The 15,909-nt window shown below is 42.6% G+C and overlaps 1 protein-coding gene across 12 annotated transcripts in view; it reads left to right on the top strand.

The window, feature by feature from the left end:
• ARHGAP32 (Rho GTPase activating protein 32) overlaps positions 1–15,909 on the top strand; it is a 352,740-nt gene that overhangs the window by 293,302 nt on the left and 43,529 nt on the right. For 7 of the 12 annotated variants that reach the window (XM_073603297.1, XM_073603299.1, XM_073603301.1 and 4 more), the window contains 2 exons: positions 816–866; positions 2,972–3,046. The exons of 2 other annotated variants lie outside the window; for them this stretch is intronic. In XM_073603297.1, coding sequence (XP_073459398.1) covers positions 816–866; positions 2,972–3,046 — 126 coding nt within the window. Of the gene's footprint in view, positions 1–815; positions 867–2,971; positions 3,047–11,481; positions 11,850–15,909 lie in introns of those variants that run through there. 3 more of the 12 variants (XM_073603295.1, XM_073603296.1, XM_073603305.1) reach the window with 3 other exon arrangements.

Below are 15,909 nucleotides of genomic sequence, written 5' to 3'. Positions count from 1 at the left end.
TTCACCATTTGTAACATGTTACACTCATATTCAGGGTGTAACATGTAACAAATCCGCTGGCCCCTACAAAGATTCACAGAGTTATGTGAATGGGAAAACTACAAAGTCCAGCAGCCTTTGTGGCTATTGGCTTGTAGTTCTCAATTAACTACCATGACACTGTTAAGGGCTGTGGTAATTGATGCTTCCTGTTATTGTGTAACTGCTTGGCCGTACTGTATGGTCAGACAGCTTACACACACAGTCAGCAAGAGCCCTGCATTGCACCCATGAACTGCTGATCATGAGTACAATGCTTTTCAGGCTCCCAATGAAAAAAAAGTAGCGAATTTTGTTTTTAATGCAAAAAGATGTGCATTTATTATTTTTGTTTTTAAAAGTGAACTTATCCTTCAACTCTCTAAAGAGAAGCATGGCTGAGAACCTGTAGCTCCTGCTAACTGCTGCCCACTTATCAGTCACTGAACTCCTATTTGTTATTTACAAGATACTTTGGCATGTCTTTGTGTGTAAATCTTTGTGTGTCTTTGTACTAACAAAAGCCATGGAGCAGATTGTGTTACAGCCATTGCCCACAAGACCCCATTTATGCCATGTTGCTCCCTCCATGAGCTGTGTTTGACATATGTCCCCCACTTGTGCCCTGTGTAACATTCCTCTCTGCATGAGTGTCACTTATAGTCTAGTCACCAGTATGGGCTCCTAGATATATATGGTAACACTGGCTGATAATGATAGCCTCCACTTTAGGAAAGATGAAAGTTCTGCTTTGCTTGTTTGCTTTTTAATCCTTTGTTGTGATCTGTTCCCTCCAGTCTCCCCTGCGCATGGAATGAGGCCGGCATCCTGGAGCTACTTCCCCCCCTGTACGGTTCCATGTCTTCTCTCTCTCACTCTCTCTCACTCTCTCTCTCTCTCTCTCTCTCTCTGTCTCTCTCTCTCTCTCTCTCTCTCTCTCTCTAATGCATGTGCATCAGTCTATGGGGAAAGGTCTGCCACACATGAAGGGGGGTGGTGACACAGTGGTAGAATACCGAGCAATAACATAAGAAGGACAACAGCAGATAATAAAGATATGAACCCGCTGCTATAAACACAAGATATATAATCTACAGTACTCTGTAAAAATCACCACACACATTACAGTCTGACCTTACTATCTATATACAATTACATTTTAATTTACCACAAGTATGTCATACTTACCTACCTAAATTATTAATTTAAATTGTATTCAGTCAGGCAGGCAACTACCTAGTTGGGTTATTCATAAGGGCCGTCTCACACCATGAATCGCACAGGACTGTGCATATGTATAATTCACATGCGATCTTTGTGCGATTTCAGCCCATTTATTTGAATGAGCTGAAATTGAGCCAGACTGCACCAAAAGTACTGCGTGCACTACTTTAAAAAAATGCACAGCAACCAGCTCCCATGGTACTACTATACCATGTAATTCAGTGCAGGCAAACGCACTGCGTTTGCGACCTGCATTTGAAGTGTCGTTAACACTGACACTCAGTGCAGATCGTAAGTGCAGTGCGTTTTGAACTTGGTGTGGGACATGCGCGTGCGTTCTGGTGTGAACTTCCCCTATGAGAATTTACAGTCAGATTGTAACCTGTGGTGAACTTTAATCATTACACTGCATGCAGGAAGTATTAGATCTACTAAACTGCATATTAAAAATAACTTGTCTTCTCAGCCAAAGTATTAACTTTACCCAAAATCCTAAGCCCAAGCTGTATACAGGGCGTTCCAAAGCAACCTAACTTGTGGCCAACTAAGGCCCCATACAAACTATTAGATTTTCTGCAGCTTTTTGTCTTCAGATTTACCAAAACCATATAATATGAGGTCAAACCTTAATGCCCTGTACACACGGTCGGATTTTACTACGAAAAAAGTGCGATCAGATTGTGTTGTCGGAAATTCCGATCGTGTGTGGGCTCCATCTGACTTTTTCCGTTGGAATTTCCGACACACAAAGTTTGAGAGTGGCCTTTAAAATTTTCCGACAACAAAATCCGATCGTGTGTACACAAATCCGACGCACAAAGTGCCACGCATGCTCAGAATAAATTAAGAGATGAAAGCTATTGGCTACTGCCCTGTTTATAGTCCCGACGTACGTGTTTTACGTTACCTCGTTCAGAACGATCAGATTTTGCGACAACTTTGTGCGACCGTGTGTATGCAAGACAAGTTTGAGCCAACATCTGTCGGAAAAAAATCCATGAATTTTGTTGTCGGAATGTCCGATCAATGTCCGATCCTGTGTACAGGGCATAAGTGTTTCAATTTGTATGCAATCAGACAGACCCTTGCACTACTTGTTTTGGTAAATCTGAAGACCACAATCTGCAGAAAATCGAATCGTGTGTATGGGGTCTAAGTTCTCTTGTCATTTTATCTGGAGCACAAACTGACCAGAAGATAAGGGCAGAAATACTACATTTTACAATTTAAAGTGGACTTGTCAAGTACACTGTCTGCACTCTATAGCAACATACCACAAAGCTATGAAAGTAACTGCAAGCACATTGCTATCTCCACCAATCAGCTACAGGCAGCATTGATCCTAATCTAAACACCTTATTGGAGAATCCCCATGTGCAGGTGAACAGAGACTCCATCTTCACACCTTATCGCCCAACACCAGACCTTGATCTATGAAGGGAGTACAGCCCTAGTGATAACTTGCATACAATGGGAAATATTCTTTTAACAGCCTCAAACCTACATTTTATGTTAAAATTTTTTTTTAGAAATAGTATCCAGACTATGTGAAAATTTGTCATTTTCAGGATATACAGAGCAATACATATAGTGGGTCCTGGCAGTGTTCTTCACTTCATATTTTCCTTTGTGACTTTCATACACTTTTTCCTTTTTTTTTTGTATCCTCACTCTGTCCATGCTTTGTCCTCCATAATCACATTTGTCTTCCCTTCCTGATTAATGACAGATTTGGAGATGGATAGTGTAAGGACAGGGCCGCCGTGCTTTTCTGAGGTACCGAGTCCCTACAAGCTCAGTTCAGGTACCTCTTCCGTGTACGTAATGTGTCTGTACAGCAGCTCCTGCCTGTGAGTCTTGTGGGAGATCCATAGCCAAGGTGGAGTCTAACTATACGTCCCCCCCACATTGTAATTCATCTTTGTGGCCCATCGCTGAGAAATCTCCACCTTTATCTAGGAAGTAATTTCTACTTCCATATGTATCACATTATCATGACTCTCTTATACAATACTCGCATTTCATTAAAAATGATGTAACTATTACTTCCCACAAGACTCGGGGCAAGTCTGAATTCCTAACACACAATATATGGCTCAATTCACTTAGTTTTAACATGTTTTTTTCATTAATGATGGTTATTTTCAGCCATATGACTGTAGGTCGCCTTGCTGAAATTAACAATCGTTCTGTAGTGAGTTGAGCTTATAGTCTAGATGTAGATGTCTCTACTAACAAGGACAATAGAAATGGGACATGATATCCCAACCTGCTGCTGTCTGTTCTTCTACCAGACTAGTATGGAAAAAGGGGACTGTCTTCGGCCCCACAGATGTCACTCTGTATGTGATCTCTGTATATACTATATTGGAAAAGTTAACAAGCTAGCTGTTTTTTGCCGATGTCCCTGGTTTCTGGAGCAGGCATGTCAGACCCAAAGAAACCAGAGATCTGAACAGGGTATATAATCCAGAAGAGAGATTTTGGGTTACCAACACCATATTCACAGAAACAATTAAGCTTAAATCCCTGAAAAAGGGTCCAGACATATTTTCGAAAGCATAAGGAAACTTGGGATTTTATTCAATTTAAAATTCTTAAACTAGCAGAGAGCTTCCAGAAAGGTTTTATATGGCTGCTTATGGTCCAAAAACACCTGACATATCTACTGGTGAAGTATGGTTATAATTAGAATTTTGATGTTCACTTTAGAAATATGGTCATTTACAGGCTGTAAAATCAGCACCTCTAGTGTGAAGAAGATACACACTGATTTTCAAATATACATCAATCTGCAGATATTCAACAATATTTCTGGCAAAATAAAATATGTTCTGAGAATATCAGTATTAGTGGGACTGACTTGCCAGCCTGGAAATGCCCACCTGAAGTTATTGCTGTGCATATCGTGGTTGCAGCAGTGCTCTATGTTTGTTGCCTGCAGTGATTGGGTAGAGCAGCCTTTATCCACCGGGGTACCTTCAGGTTTCTTCAGGGGTGCCTCAGCAAAATGCCTAAAAATTGCCCAAAAGTTGTATACAAGCCAGTGAGTGGATCAAGCCTGCCTTTCAGTTACAGAAAGTCACAGGTTTCATTGTGCACCATTACAACCATCCAGCCTCTGGTATCCTAACAAACAATGACGTCATTGGCTGATAATGAGGATGTCAGGTCCCTGCACAGAATCCTTGTTTGCCCCTCTTCTCAGGCAGTACGGGAGTCACATTTGCTGAGTGAGGAAGAGAAACTGAGGGAGAAAAGAAATATTGGAATATTAGTCAGTACCAGCGTGCAAAGGTGTATTTGCTTTGGAAGAATAAATCACCTCTAACTTTGGGTGTGCTACTTGTGTGGATGTTGTTGCGTTATTTAAAAATAAAAAACTGTAAAATACTTAAAACGGAGTTCCCCCCAGCAAAAAAATTGAAGTCAACAGCTACACATACTGTAGCTGCTGACTTTTAATATTAGGACACTTACCTGTCCTGGAATCCATCAGCTCTCAGGTGCTGCTGCCGCCATTGTCTGTAAGGGAAACCGGCAGTGAAGCCTTGTGGCTTCACAGCCCCCTACTGCTTCTGCGTTTCTGAATGAACCAGCAGCAGGGAAGGAGGAGGGGGAGCAAACTTCCTAGCGATCGCGGCGCGATCTCTCGGAAGTGGGGACAGGTAAATGTCAAAAACAGGTACCCCCCGCCCCCAGAGGGGGAGAGGAGTCAGATAAGTGGAGCTTCCACTTTTTGGTGGAACTCGGCTTTAAAGTGTTGCTGAACCCACAACAGTGAAATCCGTCTGTTTATGCAGTAAAGCATGCTTGTTATACTCACTGTGGAACTTTAGGGGTTAATCCTCTGCATTGTGTAAAAAGGCTGTTTAATGCTGTCTTCTCTGATTCCCCCCTCCCCTCCATACACTGTCCCCTGATAATTTCCTGATAACACAGAGCCTATGGAGTCAGCCTGCACATGCTCAGTTTGGTGTGTATTGCTAGAGAGGTTTTTGTTTTTCTTGGGAGATTGCATGTGAACAGCACTGTCCAGGCAGAGGGTGGGGATCTTGCAGTCTGATAGGACAGTCAGAAAACTCCTCCTACAAGCTTTAATCCGCGCTTGGCTGAACACTGATAGAAGTCACAAGACTACTGTAACTGCTGATGAGAAAAGGTATTTAGCAGTTTTTATTTACTAAACAAATTGCATTTTCCATGTTCTGTGTACTATGGGAGACCAGATATAGTGAATGCAGGGTCCTGGGTTTAGTAACACTTTAACTTAGGACCTTTAATAAAACTCAGTGCTCCATCTTCAGGAATAATGCAACAATAAAATATCATTGTTCACATTAATAATTAGTAATGCACATATTAAAGTGATTGTAAAGTATCATTTAAAAAAAAACATATTATACTTACCTGCTCTATTGCAGTGGATTTGCACAGAGCAGTCTGGATCCCCCTCTTCTTGGGTCCCTCTTCGCTGGCCCTTCCCTCCCTATCGAGTGCCCCCACAGCAAGCAACTTGCTAAGGGGGCACCCGAGCCAAGCTGCTGCTCCGTGTGTTCATTCAGACATGGAGCTGCAGTTCGGCCCCGCCCCCTCTCTTTCCTGATTGGCTAACTAACTGACAACCATGGGAGCCAATGGCACCGCTGCTGCTTCTCAGCCAATCAGGAGGGAGAGTATCAGACGGCCGTGGCACTCGTGGACATCGCTGGAGAGAGATGGGGCTCAGGTAAGTATTAGGGGGTGGCGAGGAGGTTGCTACACACAAAAGCTTTTTATTATCTTAATGCATAGAATGCATTAAGATAAAAAAACCTTCTGCCTTTACAACCCCTTTAAATAACCCTATTGTTGGCATCATCATGGGTATAATAGTAACTGAATAATTGAAAAGGACTGTAAGCAAACACACAGTAACACTAATTTGAGGCACAGTATCTTCAAATTAAAACCAGCCGGCCCCAAAGAACAAAACACAGAAAAACAAAACAAATTATCCTGCCGCTATACACCCTGTTCTCTGGGATCGGTTGGCCCTGAATCAAACAACAGAATATAAAATAATGTTAACAGCTAAAAGAAAATACATAAAGCCAGCGTACATTTTGCTTTGGTAGCAAAATCTGTTGTGGAACGAACAAGGCGTTCGCTCCACATCCGCCTCCTATGCCAGTACAATGCTAGGGCAGGCTGGATACATAAACAATATGTAACAAGAAATTGCTACTTATGTGCAAGGTGTGTAATGAAAAAGGGCAATGATATCGGTAAGAGACTATGATTATAAAAAGGTGTATATATACGTAGGTTTATGTATATAGTCTGCACTAGTGTTGTGCTAGTGTGGGTGTCAGATGTGAAGTGAACTCCCTGTTTGTTCTGTACAGGATTTTGTTACTGGAGCAACACGTGCGCTGGCTTTATGTATTTTCTTTTAGCGATTAATACTATTTTATATTACATTTCTTTGGGTTGGTGTTAGCAGATCTTGGGGTGCAGTGGAGCTGAATAATTTAATTGTTTTGTCCATTAGGACCGGCTGGCTTTGATTCAAACATATTGTGACTCAGATTAGAGCTGCTGTTTCTTTGATTTCTTTTCTTCTCAGTGAATCAGTTACTATTATATCCAAAATGTTGTCAGCAATAGGGTTAATTAACATGTGCCTTACTAATTAGGGGTGGAGAGTGTCTCAAATTCATGTCAATAAAGTTGTACATTGTTTTGTTGTTGCATTACTCTTGAAGAGGGGAGCGCTTGCCCTGAAACCTTTTATATTTAGGTTTTCATTAAAGTTTTTTTTTTTTTTAACTAACTTGGAGTTCCTTATATTTTTTGAGGAATCGAGCTTAAGGCTTCATTCTCACGAGGCGGATCCGCTGACTTCGGAGTCCGCCGGCTCAGCGGGAGATCTCTCCGTTGATCTCTGCTGAGCCGGCGGATGACAGGTCCCTCTCTGCTCACTGAGCGCGGAGGGGCTTGTCGAGCACCGCTGGTTACTATGGAGAGATCGGAGAGATTTCATCAGATCTCACCCGATCCGCCAGGGACGGATGCGAACGTAGGGGCATCCGTCTGATTTAACAGATCGAACCGGGTCGGATGTCAGCGGACATGTCACTGACATCCGTCGCTCCATAGACTAGCACGTTCAGGTCCACCGACAAAACTGACAGGCGGACCTGAACGGTCTGACAGTGTGAAAGGGGCCTTAAGGTCTACCCAGTCATTGTTTGCAACAAACCTAGAGAGCTGCCGCTGGGGACTATATACCATGGCAATAACCATCAGGTGAGCCTTTCCATGCAGGTAGGTATCTCCCACTAAAAACTGATAAGCTGAGATATTTTGATTCTACAACTTTCTCCACACTGGAGGTGTTGGTTTTACAGCTTGATTGCGGTACACATTGTGTGCAATGTTGTCTATGAACCAAAGCCCTAATACATAAGGATACAGTCCTACTGTTGGACTACTTTGCTCCCCTTTTCTACAGGGGTAATTTTTGCTGTGGAAATCCAGTCAATAAACAGGCTGCATTCTAAGTGATATCAAAGGTCTGTAGTAAATGTATAGGCTGTATTCTCAGTGATGTAAGTGGTCTAGAGCTGCATTCTCAGTCTCTGAGCAGGCCGCAAACTGGCACCTGTGGGAATTGCTCTTCCTACCTTCTACGGGCAGGAGCCATTTATAAGCTGTTCCTGGATGGGTTTTGCGCCGTTTGTCACTTAGGTGGAAAAGGCTGGCTGCTATCGCAGTGGAGCTACACACATAAATATTATTTACAGCGTGTGAAATTTGTAAATTTTATTTAGCTGCTTTTTGGTTTGTTGAATTTGGTGCAGACACAATGACAGTTTTCGGCTGCCTTGAGTGATATTGGGCTTCTTATGTGCTGTTTTAACCACCCATTTTAAAGCAGCACCTGGACTCAGTGGTTCTATCAGGTCCAAGCGACTTTTACCGTTTACCTTGTGTCACGATTGTGTATACACAGAATTGTACATTCGTCCTCTATTTGCCATCTTTGTTAGATAGCAAAATAAGAATATGTGCTGAACATCTGCTCTGTTGGAATGCAGATATACAACTTAAAGAGCATATTGATATAGGTTACAGTGAGACCAATAGATTTGCAGTGGAAAAAATGGGAATAGTGCAGTATAATCACTGTGCCGCTAGCTATTAAGAAAGGAGCATAGCATACACATGTAATGAGCAAATAAAGTTGCCCCATGTACAGATATTTTTAAAAGCTATTAGCGCAAACATATTTACACAGATTTAGACAACATTTTTCATTTCTAAGAGGCTTTAACAATACAACTTTTAGGCCTCATGCACATTGGACGTTTTTACAGCGGCTTTTTTTGGCTTCAGACATTTTTCTTCTACAGTCAATAAACTCTCCAGCATGTTATCCTATGTGTCCATGCACCCCAAAACTAGTGGGTTCTGAGAGGAGTTTTTCAGCTGTAAAAACGCTCTAACGTCAGAAAACACAGATAAACGCTCAAAAATGTGGCGTGTAGCCTCCCTGGCGGTTTTCCCGAGTGTGGCTCGGGGTTAAAATTCAGTACCTTTAGCGGTAACCCCGAGCCACACTCGGGATCGCATTGCAGGATCCTGGGGCGGCTTTACTTACCTTGTCCCCGGGATCCTGCGATGTCCCCCGCAGTGTCCGAGGGCTCCGTCCTCCTCCGAAGCCTCTCCGTGCCAGGCTCCGTTCCCTGCGAGCGGCGCGACGCACGGGGGCGGAGCCTGGCGGCAAATTCAAAAAACTGTCAAAATCATAACACATACAGTACTGTAATCTTACAGATTACAGTATTGTATGAAATGATTTCACATCCCTTTTGTCCCCAGTGCTCTGGCCCATGCCCTGCATGCAGTTTTACATGATATATACTGTTCTTTCTGCCTGGAAACTGGAGATTGTCCATAGCAACCAAAAAGTGTCCCTTTACGTCAAAAGTGGCTTTAGACCAGCTAGAAAACAGCGATAGTAAATTAGAACACTTGCAGAATTGAGCGATAGTGAATTGTGGGGAAATTTATTTTATTACTATTTTTTTAAATTTTTTTTAATTATTTATTTTTATTTATTATATTATAATTTATGTTTTTGTGTTTCAAACTTGATCATACCCGGGATATCTACTAGACTCTGGTTTGGACAGATTTAAGTGTGTTATTGTTAAGATTTACAGACCTACAATATAAAACGCCAAATTTCCATGCAAAATAATTGTACCGCTTTCAGCACCTAAAATCTGAAATAATCATACCGCCAGGGAGGTTAACGTTTTTGATCCCATTGAAAAAAATTAAACGCTGAAAAAACGCTATTGTCAAAACGTTGAAAAACTCACTGCAAAGCTACTGGCATTTTTATAACGTTATTATAAGGTCCAGTGTGCATGAGGCCTGAAAAGCAAGTTATTTGCAGTGTTTTTCCTTTCCATTAATTATTTTTTATTCATGTTCAATGCACTTCTGACCCTGTTAAAAAAAAATATGACTTCTTGAACTGATAACGGTCACTTTATTTTTTATAAATAAGGATCCTTACTCTGGTATGTTAGCTTTGTGAATTGAAACTATAGTGTTCAATATACTTATCATTTACTTAATGCATTTTTAATTAAGCATTACAGAGATGGTAACCATTTATCAGAGAGCCCCCCCCCCCCCCAATCAGAGGGATGACCATTTGTGCTGTAAGTCACAATGTGAAGAGTGCAGAGGAGCCAGGGCCCCTGGCAGTTTGCACAATATGTAGGTTGTCTGCCTGACATATAGATCTGAGTGGGAGGTTGTGAGTAGATGTCCTGGTTACCAGGGGACTTTTTTCAGTCACTATGGTAACAAAATATATAATAAAATGTAAGGAGCCCCCTTGACATTTGCAATAATAGGAAAGAAAGCAGTCGCAGCCCATCCATTAAGGGCGCACTGGTGCCACCCCCTCTATCCACGCCACCCCCTATATGGTTAATGGATAGATTCATGCATAGTGGGTTTGAAAATGGACTGTTCCTGACGTCAGCACACTCCATAGACAGGAATAGTCCACCGCTGAACAATGGGGGACCACAGTTTTCTGGAGGATGTACAAACTTGTCAGATTAGATCCAGTTTCAGACCATGAGCATATCTCATCACAGATGAACAACCTAGGTCTGGAAAGGTAATGCGTTTCTAGGGACTCTTAAATCTCTCAAAACATGTTACTCTTCCGGACCTAAAAACATACTTCTAAAGATCAGGAGAGTGCAACACTGTGATATATATATTTTGTATATCTATCTATATATACTTATTGTGTATATACTCTGTGTGTATGTGTGTGTGTATATATATACACACACACACACAGATACCGTATCTATTAGGTCTGGTTTACATACTCATAGTTAATGGTGCAGGTGTTTTTTATGTGCCTTTTGTTCTCTGGGGTAGGAGGCACTTCCTCTATTTATGTATAGTGCTTCTTTTGTATATTTCATGTCGTTTGGCTCATTGCAGGTTAAATGCTGCTTGTAGGTAGTATAAAGAATGCACTGGATAGTAAAAGCATAGATGGTGCATTGCATAAAACAGTTCAAACCCCCTCTATTTTCATTTGATTGCCCCAAAAAGGCCAACATGTGAGACAGCTCCTCATGTGAGCGGCACTTAAACAGTCTTTTAAAATCAATAAATACACCACAATGAATATCCACTCCTCAAAATGTGCTTCAAAATTCCACCTAAAGTGAGTACCTAAAGCAGCTTACCAAATGCATAGTTCCCTAGTTCATAGGAGGTCATAACAGCCTGCTTGTCAGATTCCTTCAGGGTAAGGACTGATTCAAAGCTTCGGTGTATTACTGTGTACTGACACATCTAGTAAGTGCACAATTCCTTGTGGTCGGAGGAGAGTCTCTGGACCCCAGCTGAGTGGAATGTTAGGCATGTGCCTATTGGGCAGGGCAGACATATTGCTTGCCATAGCCCTGAAACCAAGCACAGCCACTCTGCTGGGTTTACACCTCTTCTATATCACCATCATTATCATTCTATAATATCCATATAGTAGGAGTCTGTAGCCTGATCCTGCCTCTCATTCATTTACACTGGCTTACTATTCTCTGTCTTTAGGGAAGAGGTGAACAGGATGGGGCTAGACGGAGGAGGGGGGAGGTAGTTCCAGACACTGCACCTGGAAAAGCAGACAGTAAAGAAAAGCAGAAGCCTGAACCAGAGGTGTGACTGAAGACATGAGGGCGGAGACATACCTGGCTGTGGGAGGAACATGTGACTGGGACTAGAGAGAGCGCTGCAATACACTGATCTGCAGAGGATCTAATAGTAAACACAGGGCACAGTGATACTGGAAAGAGTCTGCTCCGATAGGAAGCACAGGGGGTGACATTGGAAGACGTCTGCTATGATAGCAGGCACAAGGACCACACAAGAACAAGTTGGGCTCTGATGAAGACGAGAAGGTGTAGAGCAGATAGGTGGCTGGTGGCCTTTGCTATAGGAGAGAAACTAGAGAGAGAACGTGCAGGAGGTTATTTGACGATAATAACAGATCTACAGTCTACATCACAAAGAACCAGGTAAGCTATCACTGATTGATTTTATTATTTAACATTGTTTAAAAGGTAGTCTTATGGTGATTTTGTTCAGGAATGTGGCCGGGGGGTTTACATACTGTGTTCATATGTGCACACAATAAGATGAGGAAATGACTGAAGAAAACTATGCATAGTGTGTGAGATTCACCAGTAACTATATATACAATAGTGCTACCGGTATCCACATACACCATACAAGACACCATTATTAAATGCACCAATATCCACATACACTGTACAAAACATAACCATATCTGATCCACAAATTTTCACATACACTGGACAAAAGATGCTGGTATATTATAAGATCCACCAATATCCACACACACTGGACAACGCACACCTGTTTCAATCCATCAATATCCACATAAACTGTAGAAGAGACATACTTGTCGGAACCTACTAATATCTACATATTTGTTATAGCAGTTTACCAGTAAAAATGAGTGCAGTACATGAACTTTTGAAATGATGGTACTACGTACGTGACAGTCATTGTGCACACCGTACATACGGGATGGAGTTTAATTTTGGCACTCTTGGTACACTGTCTTGCTCTAGATGTAACTTATTTTGTGTACACACCCTTAATAAACCTCATTTATAAAATTGCCTGAAATAAGATATGACTGTGTTGCCTATTAGCTGGCAATCAGAATAAAATGTTTTATTTGTCTGCTATCATTTTGCTGTGCAATCTTGATTTTAGCTTGGGACAAGAAGACAGTCCTTATGTCAGTATGATTGTTACTGAGAAACTGTAAAGTGTTTGCCTTAAGTCTGGTACGCATTATACATTTTTTTTCATTCATCCCAGTGGGGTGAATGAAAAAAAGTGACATATTACTGTACTAACACAAGCAAAGTTAGTGCGGTGATCTCCCCCACTATGCCTTTGTATTCTAACAGGGGGACTGCTCCCACCTTAACACACTGATCAGCGACCGAATGCTGGTTTTCCAGCATGTCCCTTCGACAAAAGCCAGTAGTTACACTGGCTTATGTTGGACAGGCTACTGATATCAAAAATCTGCTGGTTTCTGTTGAACCTGCAGATCATGGCCCATTTTCAGCCTGCGTGTACCCAGCCTTAAAGTGTTTGTAGCCCTAAACAAGCAAACAAAAAAAGAGAGCACTCCTGTTCCCTTATAGCAGATTAAACAGCACGGTGCTTGTGCTGTCTCATCTGCCCCTCTCTAAACTGTAAAAAACCTGGCTAATCATGCCACTTCCTGTGTCCCTCTCTGTGAGCTGACCACGATAATCATGGCTGCCGAGCTCTGACTACCGTGGTCAGCTTGCGTGCCTCAGTCATCCACAACCCTGCCCTGACCCCCTCCCTCCCTGCCTGTCAGCACCCGTGTCTGTGTCTCTGTCTTCGCGCCCTGCCCCTCCTGCCGCTATTATTAAAAAATAAAAGATTACCAATTGTCACTGCCAACCCCTCTATTATAATGAAGCATAACACACAGGGTAAATGTTTTTCTAAAGGGAAGCTTGTAAAACCGTTTTACAGCTATCTTAATGCCTGTCACGTGACTCCTGGCCAATCTCCTACTCCGATCCAGGGCTACTGCATGAGGGGCTGAGTGGCCATGTGACCTTCCTAGCTGACGTCAGAGGGAGATCACGGCCCCTCTTGCCCTGGATTGGAGTAGGAGACCGGCCAGGAGTCACGTGACCGGCACGGAGATGGCTGTAAAACGGTATTTACAAGCTTCGTTTTAGAAAAACATTTACCCTGTGTGTTATGCCTCGTTATAAGAGAGGGGCTGGCAGTGAAATACATTTTTGTGGTAACAACCACTTTAAGCCTAGTACACACCACTAGTTTTTTTTTTTCATTCAACCCAGTGGGTTAAACGAAAATAAAAAACTGACAACTCCGGTCGGAGCCCCTGTACTAACAATTCAATGTTAGTACGGCAATTTCCCCTGCTGTTCTATTGTTTTCTGACACCAACAAAACACTCCGGTCAGCGCTCCCAGCCATTGGCTGAGAGCGCTGATCGGGAGCCAGTTGGCTGCTGGTTTTCCAGCATGCTCGTCCGACAGAAGTTTCTGTCAGACCAGCTGCCATACACACGGGCCGAATGACGGTTTTTATTGAACCAATTTATGTCACCCGACATTCGGCCTGTGTGTACTAGACCTTAGGGATATGGAGGTGTATTGTGTACAGTCAGCAGGTGATGACTTGCAAAGTGAATGGATTGCAGTTCAGAGCCATAGATGACTGCCCCTCCCTCTGTCCTTTGCTGGTTCCTGCTTTTCACCTGCTTATCCATAAGGGCTCCTCTATGACTGTTTGAATAATTGTTTGATGGCACATTTCCATAATATATCTCTGCTTTTTACCCCACTTTAATGAATTGGAAAATGGCAGCCAATGTAGCACCTTCTCCAGCTTCCTACCCTGAAAATAACAAATTGTGTTGTAATTCAATTGGATTTATGAACAAAAATATATACTTCAATTAGTTTTATTGACCTTGTTAAAACGGAGTAGATTTATTGTGCTGAACAGCTTTAAAAATTGGCAAAACTGACAAAATGACATTTCCAGAGCAGAAAAAGGTATCTTAAAGGGATCTAAATGGTCCTGTGGTATGGCATTGGAAGGGTCCCTGCCATCACACCGGATATGTCACCCCGGGAGACGACTGAATCAAGTACTTCTTGATCTTTAGAAGTATGTTTTTAATAATCACAGAGATTGTTCAGACCTGACCTGTCCTGTCAATGACCACACAGGATATTTTGGAGTGGACAGCCTTGACCCTGCCGAGGACGAGCCTACTGCTTTTGGGGAGGTTTTATTTGCCCATCTATCATTACTGAGCAGAATCTGCTTGGACCGTGTGGCAGAGGCTGATCACTCATTTTGTGTTTCCAGGATTTTGCCGGGATCTAGTTGTGTACTTCACTTGAAGCGTCACATTCCTTCTGGCAGCTCTATTTTACAGCTCTGCTCTGTGACCAGGACACCTGGATCTAAGTATCATTGTATTTGTTTCCAGACATTGGGCATGGTGCCAGGAGGAAAGTGGAGACGGTCACTCTTGTGCCAGCTTCTGCCAAGCTTCATTGATGGCAGCTGCCGGCTGAGAGACATGAGAGAGGTCTGCACTCTGTCTAAGAACATGGGGGCCATTGTTGTGTCCTACCTCCTCCAGAGCTAACTGCCTTTTACATTGAAATGGAACAGGGAACATGAAATTGTGAAGAATTTACCAATCATTCCAGTGTACAGAGAATGGATGGCTGTGTGCGTGGAAGGACGAGTAAAAATACCTAAGTGCTTACTAAAGGGAATCCACCATCAGGCTAAACACCAGAAAAGCCTTCAATAGAGGCTTCTATTCTTCTTCTTTACAGCAGCATAGCACTTTCAGGGCAGACCCCTCACTCTGCAGTGATGCTGAACAGGCAAACTATGGCAGCTCCCATCAAACATCAAAGGCTTCATCAGCCAGGTGCTCAGCTGTACAGGTACAAAGTGTCACAAATGTAGTGCAGCGGTGTAGAGGCATGAGGACCTTAGTAGTACCACTAATGTTCCAGCCTGGACACATTGGGGGAAATTTACTAAGACTGGAACGGACAAAATCTGGAGTAGCTGTGCATAGTAAACAGACAGTTTCTGTCTTCCGCTTGTTTAATTAGGTTTTGAAATAAAAGCTAGAAGTTAACGGGGTGCCATCCACAGCTGCTCCAGATTCTGGCTACTCCAGTCTTAATAAATTAGTATTTAGTGAATGGTACAATGACTGTTGTGTGTTAACATTTGTCTTGAAGAATGTGCACCCTGCTGTATTGTAATAGTGTATATGACTGTGTTCAGGGTATGGAGAGGCAGCTGACTTGCTACAAACAATAACTAGATCTGCACTTTACAAAGTGTAGAAACAGTGAGAATATATGGAAAGGGCAGGGTGATTGCCTCTTCCAGTGCAGTAGCAGTGATTGCAGGGGCGGCCCATCGATTAAGGGTGCACAGGCGCTGCCCCCTCAATCACGCCCCCCCCCCCTTTATGTAGAA

Source organism: Aquarana catesbeiana, linkage group LG10, assembly GCF_042186555.1.
Source record: "Aquarana catesbeiana isolate 2022-GZ linkage group LG10, ASM4218655v1, whole genome shotgun sequence".
Taxonomy (NCBI): Eukaryota; Metazoa; Chordata; class Amphibia; order Anura; family Ranidae; genus Aquarana; species Aquarana catesbeiana.
The sequence above is the reverse complement of the archived record's forward strand: the minus strand, read 5'-3'. Positions and strand labels throughout refer to the sequence as shown.